General features: G+C 41.9%; 1 protein-coding gene across 1 annotated transcript in view; it reads left to right on the plus strand.

Moving 5' to 3' along the window:
* Positions 1 to 1,196: 1,196 nt before the first annotated feature.
* The window catches only part of LOC135518911 (glycerol kinase-like), a 28,905-nt gene continuing 8,667 nt past the window's right edge, over positions 1,197 to 21,434 (plus strand). Inside the window, exons 1-12 of the mRNA XM_064943857.1 lie at positions 1,197 to 1,429; positions 8,438 to 8,511; positions 10,979 to 11,085; positions 13,320 to 13,397; positions 13,993 to 14,072; positions 14,568 to 14,705; positions 14,980 to 15,089; positions 15,239 to 15,305; positions 18,062 to 18,097; positions 18,257 to 18,324; positions 20,574 to 20,616; positions 20,707 to 20,787. Of these exons, the coding sequence (XP_064799929.1) occupies positions 1,343 to 1,429; positions 8,438 to 8,511; positions 10,979 to 11,085; positions 13,320 to 13,397; positions 13,993 to 14,072; positions 14,568 to 14,705; positions 14,980 to 15,089; positions 15,239 to 15,305; positions 18,062 to 18,097; positions 18,257 to 18,324; positions 20,574 to 20,616; positions 20,707 to 20,787 (969 nt within the window). The 5' untranslated portion in view covers positions 1,197 to 1,342. The remainder of the gene's footprint in view (positions 1,430 to 8,437; positions 8,512 to 10,978; positions 11,086 to 13,319; positions 13,398 to 13,992; positions 14,073 to 14,567; positions 14,706 to 14,979; positions 15,090 to 15,238; positions 15,306 to 18,061; positions 18,098 to 18,256; positions 18,325 to 20,573; positions 20,617 to 20,706; positions 20,788 to 21,434) is intronic.

The following is a 21,434-nucleotide window of genomic DNA, read 5'->3' on the forward strand; positions in this document are numbered from 1 at the left end:
TCTTGACCTCTTGGTTTCTTTTATTACATAATTATTATCCAAGATACTCCTGACCATTACACATAACCGAGACTATCATTGGCATCACATGATGCTATATTGTGTTACAGCACACGCCTGATCAACTCCCACTGTTTCCACAGAACTCTTGAGTGTCATGGTGACCTACTGGATCACAGTAGTTCAGATGAGAATTTCAATTAACACCCTTCCTTGCAAGCTGTGGATTATTCAAACACTCAACCACTCTGATCGATTTTCAAATAATAAATACGTTATATATATTTCCACACTATGAGGTTGGAATAATACGGTGACATTTTGAAAATGATGATAATCCCCTTTTAGTGTAAGAGCTGTTTGAAAAGATTTCAGCCTGTGGGATGGACTTCTGGCCTGCCTGGTGACATCACCATGTTAATCGAAAACAATCCCAAGCTGAAAGGTACTTACTTAATGGTTACCCAGAAGTGACTTGATATTGAGATGAAAACAGTCGCGTTGGACTTTTAAGTGAATCGCAATTAGTTGCCACTGCGCATCAAAAGCCGAGAGGCAGCAGATTCCCGACAGACCAAATATAAAAGCTGTGGTCTATTTTAGGGCTCCGGTTGTCCTCTTTGTCACAAGGAGAATGACTTCGATTAGTCTGATCCACACAGACAACTACAGAATAAAAGTTGTTTTTTCTTCTGAAAAGGGGATGGAGAGTGTGAATAAATGTTGAGTAGGATGAAGCTGTGCTCATCTGTTAGTTTGCAGAGTTATAGCCTAAGATAAGATACAGATGAACTCAAATATCAGTTTTAGTGGTTGATGATTGGACGCGTTTATGTCCAAATCACTGCTGTAAAATGAAAAAGGGGGTGACTTTTGATGCTTTTCGGACAACTGGGAGTTCGGGGGGGAGGGTCATAACTTCAGCGATTTTCAGGTCGGAAGTCTAGAAAGATATCAGAGTTTCCGACTACCAATTCCGAGTTGGGATGACGATTAAAAATATTTTTTCCCATTGGTGCTCTTTTTTCTCTCTCTCGAGTTCCCAGTTGTCTTTAATGGACTGACTTGTTTTGAATGCGGCATTTATCCCGGCGATTTAAACTCGTTGAACCTTTTTGTTATTTATTTTGGACGTGCCCCCGGATTTGATTGGGCAGCACGAGGCCAACGCCTTCTGACGGCTCGTCAAACATAAATTAGCCACAACCGATAGGATTTTGTCAACGTGACTGGAAGGATTCTCGCATGGTCTCAGCAGGACTGCCAGGAGTGGGTAATATAAAGCCGACCACGGGTTCACCGGCGTTTGTAGGACTTGATCACCACGGATACGAACAGAAAGATGTCCACAGCGTCTTACTCAGAGAGGATCACAATGGGGCCCCTGGTCGCAGCTATCGATCAAGGCACAAGCTCGACGAGGTTTCTGGTAAGTTGGCAAAGTCACAGCAAGCCTCTGAGTTCTGATTGGGTTGCGTTCTCCTCTTTTTCAAAAACCTCTTAAATGTAACTTCGTGTAATCCCCGAAAGTAATTATTTATCATGAGAACTATCAATAACTAGTGATTTAAAAATAAAAAATATATTTAACAGTTCAATTAAGAGCAAGTTGTTATTTACAATTACGGCTTTGTTCAGGGCAGAATGACAGGTTGTCAGCTCGGGGATTCGAACTTGCAACCTTTCGGTGACTGGCTCAACGTTCTAACTAGGCTACCTGCCGCCCCAATGCATACTCCAAGATTACAATCTCACCTTTCTGTACATTTAAAAAAAATAAAAAAAATTGTTTAGTCACTTTTGAAGACAAAAGTACAAATATGATTTTTTTTATTTTTTATTAAATATTTTATGGCATATTCCCTATTTAACACTGCATGAATAAGGTTTGGAATTACTTGTATGCTTTCTAAATATAGTATAATGAAATTATAAAACCACAAACTGTAAAATTTCACCTTCCTTACAACTGTAAAATACATGTTTAGTGTTATAGAAAAATGTGCATATTTTCTGAAGGTATCTCTTGATCGAAACATCTGCCCCCACCAATGTGAACATCACACAAAGCTCTGGAGTGGCTTCCTGAACTCCAAAAAAAAAGAAGTTTTTGTTTAAATTCTATGAATAATATTTTTTGATTTAATGGCTATAAATTGATCTGACTGTACTATAGTGATGAAACCACTATTTCCTGCTGTGCTACGATAAGGATTTCAAGCATGTGCTATGTCAGTGGCTGTGAAGTAGGGGTTCAGCCAGGAGAGCAACAAATATACTACTGTATCCTTGGGAACCAGGGCTATTACTCAATGCAAGCCATTTCCATCTACGGTGTCCACAGATCAATTCAGAAGTGAAAATGTCGATCTGAACCGGTATCAGAAACCACACAGGTGACTTTACATCTAATAGGTTTTTAAAGAAAACCGCTGTTTTCGTCCTCATGCTAGCTAGCAGTAGCCACAGCAGCCATAATGGAATGTCATGTTGAACAACAAAGGAGCTGATTGGCTGACACTGCCATTCTAAAATGGCTGCTGTGACTTCTGGTACCGAGCATGAGGACACAAACAGCAGTTTACTGGGGGAAAAAAAAACTAGCAGTTGTTCTTTGTGTAACAGTTGAGATAATGGGACAATTCAGAGTACAACGCATTTCTCATCCCTGGATTGAGGTATGTTTTCTGAGCCATATCTTGCTCCGTGGTGTCTACACAGGGAGACTGTCCGACCCCCTAGCCCAATATTGGACTATAGAAGCCTGAAGTTACTCCTTATCGTCCAAGGACCTTACATGTTCTGTTAAAGGTGAATTGGGTCTGGAAGCCAAAACGGCCAAATCCTCCATCTCTAAACGTGAATCGATTCTCAATTTCAGTACTGTTCTAGAAACAAAACCCCTTTACTTTCATATCACATCCCAAAATATTTTCACCAATGCAAAGAAAAATACACACTTATGCTGACTGTTTTTAATACTGTAGGTTGCAGCTGACAGTATTTCTCAGCGACAACACGTTTGTTTTCCATTTTACACACGTGTTCAGAGACTCCGATAGCTAATTAACACAGGGAGTCCACTCTCATTCGTCTGTTTTCTGTAAACAAGAGCTGTAGTAACGTGGAAATACACTGAGCGTGTACCAAAACATTTAAGGTGGCGAAAGTGTTCTACAGGGATGTTTACCGCAATGCTTCCCACAGTTGTGGTCAAGTTGGCTGGATGTCCATTGGGTGGTGGACCATTCTTCATACACACGGGAAACAGTTGAGCGTGAAAGATCCAGCAGTGTTAGTGTTCTTGACGCCCTCAAACCGGTGTGCCTGACACCTACTGTCCTACCTCGTTCAATGGCACTTCAAATATTTTGTCCTCCTTTAGCCCGTCTCCTCCATCTACACTGAGTTGAAGGTGGTCTCCATAAGGGATCATAGCTTTCACCTGGCCAGTGTGTCATGGAAATAGCAATTGTTCCTAATGTTTTGTCCACTCAGTGTGAGTGGCCGTGTGGGAACCCATATGAAGGTGTCGATTTAACCTCTTAAAAATTATTTCTAAGGTCCTAATGCCTCCAAAACCAAGTGACTCGTTAATGAAGGGGCGTGTTAATGAAGGGGCGTGTTAATGAAGGGGCGTGTTAATGAAGGGGCAGCAGGTAGCTAGTGGTTAGTGCTGGGCCAGTAACAGAAACGTTGCTGGATCTAATCCCTGAGCTGACAAGGTAAAAATCTGTCGTTCTGCCCCTGAGCAAGGCAGTTAGTTAACACACTGTTCCCCGGGTGTTGAAGACATGGATGTTGTTTAAAAAAAAAAAATTAAGGCAGCACCTCTCTGACTCAGAGGGGTTGGGTTAAATGCCGAAGAGACATTTCAGTTGAAAGCATTGTTGTACAACTGACTAGGTATCCCCCTTTCCTTAATGTTCAGACCGTGTCACAGCTCTTAACAACCCCCCCCCCCTACAGAAGACTCCTTGATCCGGTGTGTAATATAATGGAACAAGTGTGTAATGTAAAGGACATGTCTGACTTTGTCCGACCATAGTGCCACTGTAAGCAGGGTTGATGTAGATAGTCATTCTTTAAGAGGGTCTCTGATCTCTCACCATTGATCACGACCTTGGTGGCAGCATTTGGATAACACCCCCCCCCTCCCCCCCTGCTTCTTTATACCTCTACCTGAATAAACTGTAAAGAGCTACTGTTTCACTTGTCTTGGTTCAACAAGAAGCTGTCCATTTTTGTTGAAGGTGGTGCATTTTTTTGACTCGTCCCGTTGTGATGTAAATATACACGAATGTTCCAAGCGGCGTGAGTTCTGAACATCCAGTCTTGGACAATGTTTCTAACTCTCGCCAAAGTGTGTGTGTGTAACATGTAGCCTACACATTAACTACTATCCTATGGGTGAGAGGTCAAGCACTCCTTTTTTTCAAATGGTCATAGAGGACAGGAGTCCAGCTGGTCCCTGGCTATTTAACATGTAAAAACAATGAAGTAACACGTTAATGAATAATTGATGAACAAAACACACCTTCAGTATCTGGGGGTAAACTTGACGATCTAAACCTCTATGCAATTTGTCTTTCCCGGACTGTAAAACAATGCAAATTACATATGTTGTGTAATTTGTTAGATAATAATAATCAAACTAGTAGTATTGCACTGTCGGAGCTAGAAACACAAGCGTTTGATTTACACCCGCAATAACATCTGCTAATCACGTCTATGTGACCAATAAATGTTTGCTTTAATTTGCTTTGGTGATTATTTCAAATGAGCATCACTTTTCACACTATTTTATTACTTCTGTAAATTCCATGGTATCTACTGCTGAGGACCGTCATCCATCTCTCAGGTAGTTATGTAACACCTGACAGTCGTGCCAAAACAAAGCAGACATTGTTTATCTGTCAACATTGTTGCTTGGCATGATCAGAGTATATAAAAATAATGTGAAATGTCAGATTAATAGTAGTGAGAATTATTTATTTCAGCTTTTATTTCTTTCATCACATTCCCAGTGGGTCAGAAGTTTACATACTCAATTAGTATTTGGTAGCATTGCCTTTAAATTGTTTATCTTGGGTCAAACATTTCGGGTAGCCTTCCACAAGCTTCCCACAATAAGTTGGGTGAATTTTGGCCCATTCCTCCTGACAGAGCTGGTGTAACTTTGTCAGGTTTGTAGGCCTCCTTGCTCGCACACGCTTTTTCAGTTCTGCTGACAAATTTTCTATAAGATTGAGGTCAGGGCTTTGTGATGGCCACTCCAATACATTGACTTTGTTGTCCTTAAGCCATTTTGCCACAACTTTCTAAGTATGTTTGGGGTCATTGTCCATTTGGAACCAAGCTTTAACTGATGTCTTGAGATGTTGCTTCAATATATCCACCTAATTGTCCTCCCTCATGATGCCATCTATTTTATGAAGTGCACCAGTCCCTCCAGCAAAGCACCCCCACAACATGATGCTGCCATCCCTGGATGGTGTTCTTCGGCTTGCAAGCGTGTGTCCCCCTTTTCCTCCAAACATAACGATGGTCATTATGGCCAAACAGTTATATTTTTGTTTCATTAGACAAGAGGACAAAAAGTACAATCTTTCTCCCCATGTGCAGTTGCAAATCGTAGTCTGGATTTTTTATGGCTGTTTTGGAGCAATGGCTTCTTCCTTGCTGAGTGGCCTTTCAGGTTATGTCGATATAGGACTCATTTTACTGTGGCTATAGATACTGTTGTACCTGTTTCATCCAGCATCTTCACAAGATCCTTTTGTTCTGGGATTGATTTGCACTTTTTGCAGCAAAGTACGTTCATCTCTAGGAGACAAAATGTGTTTCCTTCCTGAGCAGTATGACGGCTGCATGGTCCCATGGTGTTTATACTTGCGTACTATTGTTTGTACAGATGAACGCGGTACCTTCAGGAATTTTGAAGTAAGTGGCTCCCAAGGATGAACCAGACTTGTGGAGGTCTACAAAAAATGTTTTTCTGGGGTCTTGGCTGATTTCTTTTGATTTTGCGTGATGTCAAGCAAAGAGGCACTGAGTTTGAAGGTAGGCCTTGAAATACATCCGCAGGTACACCTCCAATTGACTCAAATTATGTCAATTAGCCTATCGGGTTGTAAAGCCATGGCATAATTTTCTGGAATTTTCCAAGCTGTTTAAAGGCACAGTCAACTTAGTGCTTGTACACTTATGACAAGTGTTGTGGAAATTTCCTCTATTTACCAAATCATGAGAGCAAACCACACACAAGTCAGAGTTAGTTATCAAAGTCCATCTTTAATTATATGAGCTCCATCACAACCCTGTGACTCTCAGATCAATTCAGTGTCTATCAATTAATTCTCTGAGAGCCCTTACACATTGCAACTGAGATCCTTTATAGCAAAAAACAGTCAGACAGCATAGACATAATAAATCGTTCAGCTTTGTCTCCTTACTCAAAACCCAGAACCATAAACCAATCCTCCATATCAACAGGCATATATCAAATTGTCATTTAGATACAACCAATCCTGGACAAGCTCACGGGGAGCATAGAATGATTCCAGACACTGCCATCCTCCTCTCCCCGATGGGGAAAAGTAGGGAGTGACTGGCACACACACAGTGGAGCGAAAGATATGTTTACACATGACACCTTGACCTCTCCCCTCTCTGCGGCCCGTGCAACTTAGTCTTGACATAGAACAGATAACTGCAACCCCGCCACAGTATTATACAAAAATAACATTCTGATGAGAAGTAACTTACAAACATATGATGAATATATAAAACATCTTACCTACGTTACCAACCAATTCTGATTATTCCCCAACACAAGTCCATCATATTCGTGGCTTTTTGAAGAGCTCACAGAGCTTGTTTCTTCATTCACAGCTGTCCCACGGAGTTATTTCTTTAGACTGTTACAGAAGCTCTTAAATTATCTTGGAAAATATATTCTTAAATGCTTTTCTCATACGTGGCAGTACTGTTTCTTAAATGTGTGTATATATATATATATATATATATATATTTCTGTTACGTTTTCATTAACAATATATGAATAGTCCTGGAGAGGGATCTAAATTAATTTCATTGGTTGCACTGGTGCAAAAGTTAGGAGCACAACATCAAATCTAGGAGTGCCAGAATTTATAGTTATTTTTAATTAATTGAGATATAGCATATTGGGCCTAGATTAATCCTATACTGAAGAAAAACATAAACGCAACATGTAAAGTTTTGGTTTCATGAGCTGAAATAAAGAAATCACAATTTTCGATTTGCACAAATGTATTAATCTCAAATTTTGTGCAGAATTGTATTTTTAATAATCCTTGTTCGGTAGCATTTCTCTTTTGCCAAGAGAATCCATCCACCTTACAGGTGTGTCATAACAATAAACTGATTTAACAGCATGACGATTACACAGGTGCACCTTGTGCTGGGTCATATTAAAAGGCCACTTTAGAACGTGCAGTTTTGACACAACACAATGCCACTGGCATGCTGACTGCTGGAATGTCCACCAGAGCCGTTGCCATAAAATTCAATGTTTATTTCTCGACCCTAAGCCCCCTCCAAAGTCATTGAAAATTTGTCAGTATGTCCAACTGGCCTCAACTGCAGACCACCTTTATGGCGTTCCGTGGGTGAGCGGTTTGTTGACGACAACATTGTGAACAGAGTGCCTCATGGTGGCAGTGGGCTTATGGTATGGGCAGGCGTAAGCTACGGACATTGGACACAATTGCATTTTATCGATAGCAATTTGCATGCACAGAGACCGTGATGAAGTCCTGAGGCCCATTGTTGTGCCATTCATCCGCCTCCATCATGTTTCATGATAATGCACGGCCCCATGTCGCAAAGATCTCTACACAATTCCTTGAAGCTGAAAATGTCCCTGTTCTGCCATGGCCTGTATACACACCAGACATGTCACCCATTGAGCATGTTTGGGATGCTCTGGATCGACGTGTAGGACCGCGTGTTCCAGTTCCCTCCAATATCTAGCAACGTTGCGCAGCCATTGAAGAGGAGTGGGGACAACATTCCACAGGCCCCAAAGAGCCCTCATCAACTCTAAGTGAAGGAGATGTGTCTGGCTGCATGAGGCAAATCACACCAGACACTGACTGGTTTACTGATCCATGCCCCAACCTTTTTTTATAAAAAAAAAAAAGTGTGACCAACCGATTCATATCTGTATTCCCAGTCGGGAAATCCATTAGGGTCTAAAGAATTAATTTTAATTGACTGATTTACCTTATGAACTGTAAAGCGGTAAAATAATTTGAAATTGTTGCAGGTCACTTTAAAAAATATATTTTTTGTTCAGTATAATCCTTTTGTTTTTAAAGATCACTTGGGAACAACAGTGGGAACAACTCTTACTCTTGGGAACAACTCTTACTCTTGTCGCTCCTCTCCTCAGGTGTTCAATTCTAAAACGGCAGAGCTGCTTAGTCACCACCAGGTTGGGATAAAGCAGAGTTTCCCTAAAGAGGGGTGAGTACCTTACACTGCAATAAAGTCCACTTGCAAGGCCCAGTAACAATACTTTTATGAGCCTTCTATTCTCCTCCCTTTTATCTTTTAACGAGTTAAGTCAGTTAAGAACAAATTCTTATTTACAATGACAGCCTACTGGGAAACAGTGGGTTAACTGCCTTGTTCAGGGGCAGAATGACATATTCTGACCTTGTCAGCTCGGGGGATACGATCTTGCAACCTTTCAGTTACTAGTCCAATGCTCTAACCACTAGGCTACCTGGCTCCACCCTTCTGGGGTGAATTCTGATCCAGGATTGGTCAGTGATGACAGGAAGAATGGAAAGAGGGGAAATATGGAAGGAGGATCTTTGAGTATGTCAACATTTACCAAATCCCCTCCCTGGGTTGAGTCAACACTGAGTACTAAGAACTGAGATTACACTTTAATGAAGATCCCTAGGATTTTTTTCCCCTTTAGCTGAATGTATGAGCTGTCAGAGTCCAATGTCCAGGGCTTATTTACATTAGACAGACTATTGGTGTTCTATTGGCTAGGCAGACTGTGGGGTTCTGTGGGCCAGGCAGACTGGGCTAGGCAGACTGGGCTAGGCAGACTGGGGTTCTGTGGGCTAGGCAGACTGGGCTAGGCAGACTGTGGGGTTCTGTGGGCTAGGCAGACTGGGGTTCTGTGGGCTAGGCAGACTGGGGTTCTGTGGGCTACTAAAGCCTTATTTGGGGAACTTACAGTGCATTTGGAAAGTTACAGCCTTATTCTAAAATGGATTAAATTGTCCCCCCCTCCCCATCAATCTACACACCACCTCCATAATGACAAAGCAAAAACAGGTTTTGACATTTTTGCAAAAAACAAAACCAATGATATCACGTTTACATAAGTATTCAGACCTTTTACTCAGTACTTTGTTGAAGCCCCTTAGGTAGCGATTATAGCCTCAAGCCTTTTGTTGGGTAAAAGGACATTCAAGGACATTCAGAGACTTGTCCCAAAGCCACTGCTGCATTGTCTTGGCTGTGTGCTTATGTTTGTTGTCCTGTTGGAAGGTGAACCCTCACCCCAGTCTGAGGTCCAGAGCACTCTGGAGCAGGTTCTCATCAAGGATCTCTCTGTACTTTGATCTGTTCATCTTTCCCTCTGATCCTGACTAGTCTCCCAGTCCCTGCCGCTGAAAAACATCCCCACAGCATGATGCTGCCACCACCATGCTTCACCGTAGTGATGGGGCCAGGTTTCCTCCAGATGTGACGCTTGGCATTCAGGACAAAGAGTTCGATCTTGGTTTCATCAGACCAGAGAATCTTGTTTCTCATGGTCCGAGTTCCTTAGGTGACTTTTGGCAAACTCCAAGTGGGCTGTCATGTTTCTTTTTTTACTGAGGTGTGGCTTCTCTCTGGCCACTCTACCATAAAGGCCTGATTGGTGGAGTGCTGCAGAGATGGGTTTTCCTTCTGGAAGGTTCTCCATTCTACACAGAGGAACTCTGGAGCTCTGTCAGAGTGACCATCAGGTATTTGGTCACCACCCTGACAAAGGCCCTTCTCTCCCGATTGCTCAGTTTTGGCCGGGCGGCCAGCTCGAGGAGGAGTCTTGGCGGTTCCCAACTTCTTCCATTTAAGAATGATGGAGGCCACTGTTCTTGGAGACTTAATGCTGTAGACATTGTTTTGGTACCCAGATCTGTTCCTCAACACAATCCTGTCTCTGAGCTCTATGAACAATTCCTTTGACCTCATGGCTTGGTTTTTGCTCTGACATGCACTGTCAACTGTGGGGGCTTTTTGTATATAGATAGACAGGTGTCTTTTTCCAAATCATGTCCAATCAATTGAATTTACCACAGCTGGACTCCAAGTTGTATAAACATCTCAAGGATGATCAATGGAAACAGGATGCACCTGAGCTCAATTTAGAGTCTGATAGCAAAGGGTCTGAATACTTATGTAAATAAGGTATTTCTGAATTATTATTATTATTTTTTTCAATACATTTGCCCAAAATTCTTAAACCTGCTTTTGCTTTGTCATTATCGGGTATTGTGTGTAGATTGATGAGAATTATTATATATTTTTTTAAATAGTATTGAATCAATTTTAGAATAAGGTTGGAATGTAACCATGTAGAGAAGGGGTCTGAACACTTTCCGCACTGTATACAGAGAAGCTGCTATTCACTATGGGTTCTTTTGGAAAGACTCTTTGACCGATTCGGAACTTTTTTATTTTTTTAAACCAATTGTCTTTGACCCTGATGAGGACCAGTAGAAAAGAGGGGAATTGGACTGAAAGACTTAAGTGTCAGTACCTGTTGTGCGTTCTATCCCTGATGATCACTGTACAACACTAAGCTGAAATATGACGCTTGTCATTCCACATTTTCACCATGTTCGTTCTCTGAACTGCTACTTTCTAATACTGGTAAAACCGTTTCCAACACTTAGTTGAACTGTGTGTGTGTGTGTGTCAGCTGGGTAGAAGAGGACCCTAAGGAGATTCTTCAGTCAGTTTATGAGTGTATGGAGAGGACCTGTGAGAAGCTCGGCCAGCTCAACATAGACATCTCCAACATTAAAGGTACACTGGTGTGTGTGTGTGTGTGTGTGTGTGTGTATAAAATATATATATATATTATTGCCTTCAGGAAGTATTCACACCCCTTAACTTTGTCCATTTTGTTGTGTTACAGCCTGAATTTAAAATGGATTACATTTTAAGTGCATTCTTCTTTTTTTTGTCACTGGCCCACACACAATACCCTATAATGTCAGTGGAATTATACTTTTCAAAATGTTTACATAATAATTAATTACAAATGAAAAGCTGAAATGTTTTGAGTCAATAAGTATTCAACCCCTTTTGTTATAAATAAGTTCAGGAGTAAAAATGTGCTGAAACAGGTCGCAAAATAAGTTGCATGGATTCACTCTGTGTGCGATAATAGTTTATTATTATATAATAATAGTTTATAGCATGACGTTTGAATGACTACCTCATCTCTGTACCCCACACATATACAGTGCCTTGCGAAGCTTGGGAAATCTTTTTGTATCCAAATCCGGCTTTAAACTTCTTCACAACAGTATCTCGGACCTGCCTGGTGTGTTCCTTGTTCTTCATGATGCTCTCTGCGCTTTTAACGGACCTCTGAGACTATCACAGTGCAGGTGCATTTATACGGAGACTTGATTACACACAGGTGGATTGTATTTATCATCATTAGTCATTTAGGTCAACATTGGATCATTCAGAGATCCTCACTGAACTTCTGGAGAGAGTTTGCTGCACTGAATGTAAAGGGGCTGAATAATTTTGCACGCCCAATTTTTCCGTTTTTATTTGTTAAAAAAGTTTGAAATATCCAATAAATGTCGTTCCACTTCATGATTGTGTCCCACTTGTTGTTCATTCTTCACAAAAAATACAGTTTTATATCTTTATGTTTGAAGCCTGAAATGTGGCAAAAGGTCGCAAAGTTCAAGGGGGCCGAATACTTTCGCAAGGCACTGTAAATGATCTCTAAGGTCCCTCAGTCGAGCAGTGAATTTCAAACACTGATTCAACCACAAAGACAAGGGAGGTTTTCCCAATGCCTCACAATTAAGGGCATCTATTGGTTTAAAAATAAAATAAAGCAGACATTGAATATCCCTTTGAGCATGTTAAAGTTATTAATTACACCTTGTAGTGACTGGGTATATTGATACACCATCCAAAGACACAGGTGTCCCTTCTAACTCTGTTGCCGGAAAGGAAGGAAACCACTCAGGCCAATTTGGTGACTTAAAAAAAACAAAAACAATTAGAGTTGAATGGCTGTGATAGGAGAACGCTGAGGATGGATCAACAACATTGTAGTTACTCCGCAATACTAAACTAATTGACAGAGTGAAAAGAAGGAAGTACAGAATAGATAGTATTACAAAACATGCTTCCTGTTTCCAACAAGGCACTAAAGTAATACTGAAAAGAATGTGGCAAAGCAATTCACTTTTTGTCCTGAATGAAATGTGTTATGTTTGGGGGGGGGGGGGGGAATACAACAGATTACTGAGTACCTCTCTCGCATATGTCCAAGCATAGTGGTGGCTGCATCATGTTATGGGTATGCTTGTAATCGATAAAGACTGGGGGAGTTTTTGTAGGATTAAAAGAAACCGACTGGAGCTCAACACAGGCTAAATCCTAGAGGGGAAACCTGGTTGCCTGTTTTCCACCAGACACTGGGAGATGAATTCACCTTTCAGCAGGACAATAACCTAAAACACAAGGTCAAATATACACTGGAGTATTTGACCAAGAAGACAGTGAATCTTATTGAATGTCTGAGTTACAGTTTTTAACTTAAATCAGCTTGAGAATCAAGGCAAGACTTAAATGGTTGTCTAGCAATGATCATCTACCAATTTGACAGACTTTGAAGAATTTTGAAAAGAATAATGGGCAAAAGTTGCACAATCCAGGTGTGAAACTCTTAGGCTTACCCAGAAAGCCTCACGGCTGTAATCACAGCCAAAGTCACTTCCACAATGTATTGAGTCACGGTGTGACCACTAATCTGAATTAGCTATTTTATGTATTTCATTTTCAAAAAAATTGAAACATTTCTAAAAACTTGTTTTCACTTTGTCGTTATGGGATTTGTGTGTTAAATCTATTTAATCCATTTTGAATTCAGGCTCTAACACAACAAAAATGTGTAACAAGTCAAGGGGTGTGAATACTCTGTACCTACAGTGGCACTCAGGATTCCATTGGATGCAGCAAGGGGTGTGGTGTTTGTTTACCACTTTTTGTTTGTGTTTACCCAGCTGTCGGCGTGACCAATCAGAGAGAGACTACGCTGGTTTGGGACAAAGAGACGGGGGAACCGCTCTACAATGCCATTGGTGGGTTTTACCAAGCTCATTGGTAATCGTATGTGCCAGAAAGTACGGGGTCACCGTCCCCAGTAGAAGGAACAGCCTGTCCACTTTTTTTTGTGATCAGTTATAATTCAGTAGTGGTTTTAGGAACCAGTCCAGTTCATTGGCTTTGACACACACTTTTTTTTTTCTTCTTCCCCAGTCTGATTCAGACAGCTACCCTCAGCCCCCCCCACCCCCCCTCAGTCTCTCCCTCAAACCTCCACAGATCCTTACTGTAACTCAACTTAGTACATTTCCTAAAGTTGTGTCATGTGACAAACCACACAACATCATCCAATAGCATTGTTGCAATACCATTACACCCTCCCCCAGCTCCAGGAAGTACTGCATGATGTCATACCAACAGTCGGGCTTGTCATTCTGCCTGTTCCACTACTGTCTATTGTTGAACATTGTAATGTAATGTGTGTGTGTGTGTGTGTGTGTGTGTGTATGTGTATATATGTGTATATGTGTATATGTATCATAATCTCTGGGTGATTTTATTCAATTGAAGATTTAGTTTTTTTTAGCAGTGATTTCTTTTTAACTCCTTGTGTGCTGATTAACCCTGTAGTTTGGCTGGACCTTCGTACACAGTCCACAGTGGAGAGGCTGATCAACAGCACCCCGGGAAAGAACAAGAACCATCTGAAGGTAAGAGGAGCGCCCTGTCCCAAACCAACCCCTAAACCAGTGGTGAGCTCCTCCAGGCCCTCATTGGAGTCACACTTTTCCTCCAGCCGTAGCAAACACAGCTGATTTTAAAACTAATTGCATTCTCAACTGAGGATCATGATTAGGTGATTATTGGAGTTAGGTGTCACAGTTTTGCCCCAGCTATCAGGCCCTCGAGGACTGGAATTGCCTGCCCTAGACCCTACTTCATAGCCCCTACCCCACCATGGATCCTAGTCTATAGGCACCTGTGGAGATGAGAGGATTAGATATTAGGTGTGAACAATCTGACACATCTTTACCGTGCTCTCTGATGGGTGACATATCAACCCCCTTGACTCCTCACCCTTACATTTGATTATTTCTCGATCTCTATCTCTCCATACATCTCCCTTTTTCTCCCTCACCACACTATGGGACACCCAATCATGGCTGGAAGTGATCTCTCAGCCTCTATCTCTCTCTCTCTCCCAGCACAAGACCGGTCTGCCCATCAGTACATACTTCAGTGCTGTGAAGCTGCGTTGGCTCATGGACAACGTGGAGGAGGTCGCTGAGGCTGTCCTGACACACAGAGCCATGTTCGGCACCGTCGACTCCTGGCTCATCTGGGTAAGACTGGGCCCAACCCGAACCCTACAGTACTGGGCTGGTACAAATACCTGCACAGTTACTCCGGCTCGGAGTTGGTGATCAGTTCCTGTTCAGATTGTATATTTATTATTATTATTTATATTTACGATTAATCATCCAGATGATTGATTTGACAGATTTAAAAATGACAGAGGATCTACTTTTTTAAAAAACTTGTCAGGGGTGACTTAAAATCAAGACTTATTTCCATTGTGGTTCCGAATCTACATGTTTATTATTCTGTGGTCCCCAGTGTCTGACAGGGGGGAAGAGTGGAGGGGTGCATGTCACAGATGTGACCAATGCAAGTCGCACCATGCTCTTCAATATACACACCCTGGACTGGGACCCCGAGCTCTGCAAGTAGGAACACAAACACACACACACACACACACACAGTTGAACATGTTTGCATAGACATATCTGCATGAGTTAATTTTTTATTTTTTTTGTACAAAAGTTTACTATACATTTCCAGCATTATTTTGAATATATTTATTTGTTGTTTGTAGATATTTTGATGTCCCAATGGAAATTCTACCCCAAGTGAAGAGCTCCTCAGAAATATATGGTTCAATGGTGAGTCGATGTTAGCGTATAATGTTTTTGAAACGCTTACCGACCCATGTTTTTAAACATTAACCCACCTATCTAGGTTAAGTCGTATCATTTTTCAGTAGAAGGATAGAAGCCATAGATGTTTATGATCAAATGTGTGATTTTAAGTGACCAATCAAAGCGGGTTATTTGGTTTTTATGACGAGTGTTCCGTTCCAACTGAGTCGACGCTGACCAGATAAGATTCCAGTTGACTGTCATTAGACTATGTAATGGTCAAGGTTACAGGGCTCAATGTTGTTTTCTTGGTTCGTTCCCCAGACACTTGATCAGACGTGACATAGTGCTATTTTTCGGGGGGAAAGTATTCAGACCCCTTGACTTTATCCACGTTGTTACATCACAGCCTCATTCTAAAATAGATTATATATAAAAAATATAAAAACGTTTCAATCTACACACAATGACAAAACAAAAAACAGGTTTTTGGATATTTTTGCAAAATTAATATCACATTTAGTTAAGTATTCCATACTTTAGCGTTCTTATTCTTGACACTTCTCCCAGTCATATTTAAGGTTAGAACTACCTTTTGGTGTTCTGATACTTCTAGTTTGGAGTCGTATTTTTATGATCACATAGCTACTGTATTTCACCTTTTAATGTGTGTAGTATTTCTTATCAGGTGTGTCCAATCAATTGTGTAACCACTCCCTCTTCCAATTAGGGCTAATTGATAAGCTGTTTAAAAGAGGACCTTGTATTCCTTTTTATTTTTTGTACTCCCTGACGAAGGCCATGCGGCATTTTAATCAATTGTATGAAGAGTGTCTTGGTCCTTTTTTGATTCAGTACTTTGTTGAAGCACCTTTTGGCAGAGATTACAGCCTTCAGTCTTCTTGGGTTTGACGCTACAAGCTTTGCACACCTGTATTTGGGGAGTTTCTCCCATTCTTCTCTGCAGATCCTCTCAAGCTCGGTCAGGTTGGCTAGGGAACATTGCTGCACTGCTATTTTCAGGTCTCTCTAGAGATGTTCTGGCTGGGGCACTCGGACATTCAGAGACTTGTCCCGAAGCCATTCCTGTGTTGTCTTGGGTGTGTGCTTAGGGTTGTTGTACTGTTGGAAGGTGAACCTTCGCCCCAGTCTGAGCTTCTGAGTGCTCTGAAGCAGGTTTTCATCAAGGATCTCTTTGCTTTGCTCTGTTCATCTTTCTCTCGATCCTGACTAGTCTCCCAAAAATATCCCCACAGCTTGATGCTGCCACCACGCTTCACAGTAGGGATGGTGCCAGGTTTCTTCCAGATGTGACGCTTGGCATTCAGGACAGAGTTCAATCGTGTTTTTTTTTCTCAGACCAGAGAATCTGGTTTCTCATGATCTGAGTCCTTTAGGTGCCTTTTGGCAAACTCCAAGCGGGCTGGCATGTATTTTTTTTACTGAAGAGTGACTTCTGTCTGGCCACTCTACCATAAAGGCCTGATTGGTGGATTGCTGCATAGATGGTTGTCCTTCTGGAAGGTTCTTCCATTTCTACAGAGGAGCTCTGTCGGTGACCATTGTGTTCTTGGTCAACTCCCTGACCAATACTTTTCTCCCCTGATTGCTCAGTTTGGCTGGGCGGCCAGCTCTAGGAAGAGTCTCGGTGGTTCCGAACTTCTTCCATTTAAGAATGATGGAGGCCACTGTGTTCTTGGGGGCCGTCAATGCGGAATAAATGTTTTTGGTACCCTTCCCCAGATCTGTGCCTCGACACAATCCTGTCTCGGAGCTCTACGGACAATTCCTTTGACCTCATGGCTTTGTTTTTGCTCTGACATGCACTGTCAACTGTGGGACCTTATATAGACGAGTGTCTTTTTCCAAATCATGTACAATAAAATTAATTTACCACAGGTGGACCCCAATCAAGTTGTAGAAACATCTCAAGGGTGATCAATGGAAACTGGATGCACCTGAGCTCAATTTCGAGTCTCATAGCAAAAGGTCTGAAATGAGGGGGGGTGAAATGTATTTAATCCATTTTAGAATAAGGCTGTAATGTAACAAAATGTGGAAAAAGTCAAGGGGTCAGAATACTTTCCCATTGCGCTGTATATGACTCTGATACAGAGGAATGACGCTCATCTTGTGACAGTTTGTCTTTGTAACGAGGGCAGATTTTAAATGGGTCAAATTTAGAACTACATACTCTCTAATGAATAGAACGTGAAGTGTCTGTCTGTTTTTGTGTTTTATCTCCTGGCACTGTGTCATGGTTGCTGCACTGCTGTCAACAACCTTGGTGTCCAGAGGTCATTCATTGAGCTGGTTGCTCCTCCTACTTCTGATCTGCCACTGTCACCTAAAATGGCTGCCCGTCGTCCCCAAAATGTCTCTCTCCTCCTGCCTCACATCCACCAAATGGAGGTTTGGTAAGGTCCGTGGAGAGAATGCCAGGCCTTTGGCTCCCCCCCCCTTTCTTTTCCATTACACCATTGAGACGCTCGTGACTCCTGTGGTGTCCGTAGAGAGTGTGTGGCTACAGCTATGCCAGTTATTTGGACAGGAGTGTCTCGTGACTGCCTTAACAGCTGATTTTTGGTTTGGCTGTAGAGATGATTTGGACAGATGGTGTGGTTTGTTTTAATACGACCTGGTTGACCTGATCCTGTTGCTGCTACTATTAGTTTTGATTTGATAAAGAGGGGACTTTTTTTATGGACTTTGAGATTTGACACAGGTCCTGGATCAGTGACTTCACTCGCGTCATGTCTGTTCATTTCATCCTCTTCTAGAACTCTGGTTCTCTGGCAGGAGTTCCCATCTCCGGGGTAAGGAGTTGCTTCAAAACAATATACTGTATAGTGTGTGTGTGTGTGTGTGTGATTTGCCATAGTTGGAGTGAATCAATGACCTAGCTTTGACAGTAATGACTGACAGAGGTTAGTGTGTGTGATGACTAAACGCTGTTGTGGTTCTTGCTGTCGCAGTGTCTCGGGGACCAGTCCGCTGCTCTGGTTGGTCAGATGTGCTTCCAGGATGGACAGGCTAAAAACACGTAAGTTCTCCTCAAGACGGGTCTTCTCTCCTTACTTGGAAAAAAAAACTGACCGTGATATTCATATCATTTTATTCAGAGGTCCGTATCACTTAAAGGTGTGTTTGAACATTTTACCCTTAGACTGTCCATGTATTCCTTCAGTTAGTTGTAATGAAAGGAGAGGGTGGCCTTGGACTCTGCCATTTGTTTGGGAGCCGACCACACAGCTCTGTAGCTCTGCATTCTGGCTGTGGCCTGCTTGTTGTGTTCACAGCTATAGTGTCGCTGTTTTGGACGGGTTTATGACCAAGCAGACGCGGTCTGTGGAACTGGACGTCCTGGTTTAGGTCGTCATCACTCAGAAACACAGCCAGTTTCAGAATATATTAGTCCGTAGAATGTTATGTACGAGCCTGGCTCCTCTCGAGGTTTCTTCCTAGGTTCCTGACCTTCTAGTGTCCTAGCCACTGTGCTTCTTCTGCCTCCTACTTTGCTTGCTCTTTGGTGGTTTTTAGGATGTAAAACACTTTGACAACCGCTGATGTAAAAAAAAAAAAAGGTGATTTCTAAAATACTTTCGAGATTTGATTTTTATATGAACACGGTAAACGAATCACCAAGTGATATGGGAGGGTACAAGCTCCTTAACAGCTCCCCCCCCCCCCCCCCCAGCCTTAAGACTTCTGCACTATTAATCAAATGGCCACTGGACTATTACATTGATTACCCCTCCCCCCCACGCTCCATTTGTCTGCTGCTACTCGCTGTTTTATCCATGTATAGTCACTTCACCCCTACCTACATGTACATGTCACTTCACCCCTACCTACATGTATAGTCACTTCACCCCTACCTACATGTACATGTCACTTCACCCCTACCTACATGTACATATTACCTCGACTAACCTGGTTATTATCTATCCATAGTCACTTCACCCCTACCTACATGTACATATTACCTCGACTAACCTGGTTATTATCTATCCATAGTCACTTCACCCCTACCTACATGTACAAATGACCTCGACTAACCTGGTTATTATCTATCCATAGTCACTTCACCCCTACCTACATGTACATATTACCTCGACTAACCTGGTTATTATCTATCCATAGTCACTTCACCCCTACCTACATGTACAAATGACCTCTACTAACCTGTTTATTATCTATGCATAGTCACTTCACCCCCACCTACATGTACAAATGACCTCGACTAACCTGTTTATTATCTATCCATAGTCACTTCACCCCCACCTACATGTACAAATGACCTCGACTAACCTGTTTATTATCTATCCATAGTCACTTCACCCCTACCTACATGTACAAATGACCTCGACTAACCTGTTTATTATCTATGTGTAGTCACTTTACCCCTACCTACATGTACAAATGACCTCGACTAACCTGGTTATTATCTATCCATAGTCACTTCACCCCTACCTACATGTACATATTACCTCGACTAACCTGTTTATTATCTATCCATAGTCACTTTACCCCTACCTACATGTACATATTACCTCGACTAACCTGTAACCCCTACCTACATGTACATATTACCTCGACTAACCTGGTTATTATCTATGTGTAGTCACTTCACCCCCACCTACATGTACAAATGACCTCGACTAACCTGTTTATTATCTATCCATAGTCACTTCACCCCTACCTACATGTACAAATGACCTCGACTAACCTGTTTATTATCTATGTGTAGTCACTTTACCCCTACCTACATGTACAAATGACCTCGACTAACCTGTTTATTATCTATCCATAGTCACTTCACCCCTACCTACATGTACATATTACCTCGACTAACCTGTTTATTATCTATCCATAGTCACTTCACCCCTACCTACATGTACAAATGACCTCGACTAACCTGGTTATTATCTATCCATAGTCACTTCACCCCTACCTACATGTACATATTACCTCGACTAAAGGTTGACCTGTAACCCCGCACACTGACTCGGTACCTGAACCTCCTGTATATAGCCTCATTGTTATTTTGTGTTAATTTTTTAAAAGTATTATTAATTGTATTTTTATTTAAAAAAATACACTTTCTTGAATTGCATTGTTGGTTAAGGGCTTGTAAGCATTTCATGGTCTACGCTTGTTGTATTTGGTGCATGTGACAAAGTTTGATTTTCAGAGATGTCCCCAAGTCTTCCTCTGTTCCTCTCAGGGATGGATTGTATTTTTAATGGTCTGACTCCATCTCCTTTTAAAACCCTTGTTTCTATTTAAAAGGTACGGAACTGGCTGCTTCCTGCTGAGAAACACAGGGATCAAGGTAAAATTGACTTAAACATTTTTATTTTATTTGATATTTCTCCAATGGTGTCTGTTGCTCTTAAATGACACCCTCTCTCTTTCGTCTCAGCCAGTGATGTCAGATCACGGCCTCCTGACCACACTGGCCTACAAACTGGGGAAGGACTCACCAGCCCACTACGCTCTCGAGGTAAACGTCTACTGTCCTGTAGCGCTGGTCCTGTAGCGCTGGTCCTGTAGCGCTGGTCCTGTAGCGCTGGTCCTGTAGCGCTGGTCCTGTAGCGCTGGTCCTGTAGCGCTGGTCCTGTAGCGCTGGTCCTGTAGCGCTGGTCCTGTAGCGCTGGTCCTGTAGCGCTGGTCCTGTAGCGCTGGTCCTGTAGCGCTAGTCCTGTAGCGCTAGTCCTGTAGCGCTAGTCCTGTTATACTGTTGTACAATGCCTTGCAAAAGTATTCATTACCCTTGGCATTTTTCCTATTTTGTTGCATTACAACCTGTAATTTAAATAGATTTTTATTTGGATTCCATGTAATGAACACAAAAATAGTCCAAATTGGTGAAATAAAATAAAAATACTTGTTTAAAAAGATTTAAAACAAAGTGGTGTATGTATTTACCCCATTTGCTATGAAGCCCCTAAATAAGATCTGGAGAAACCAATTACCTTCAGAAGTCACATAATTAGATAGATTGCACACAGGTGGACTTTAAGTGTCACATGATCTCAGTGTATATATATATAAACCTGTTCTGAAAGGCCCCAGAGTCTGTAACCCCACCAAGCAAGCAGCACCATGAAGACCAAGGAGCTCTCCAAACAGGTCAGGGACAACGTTGTG

Source organism: Oncorhynchus masou, chromosome 29 (genome assembly GCF_036934945.1).
Source record: "Oncorhynchus masou masou isolate Uvic2021 chromosome 29, UVic_Omas_1.1, whole genome shotgun sequence".
Lineage (NCBI taxonomy): Eukaryota > Metazoa > Chordata > Actinopteri > Salmoniformes > Salmonidae > Oncorhynchus > Oncorhynchus masou.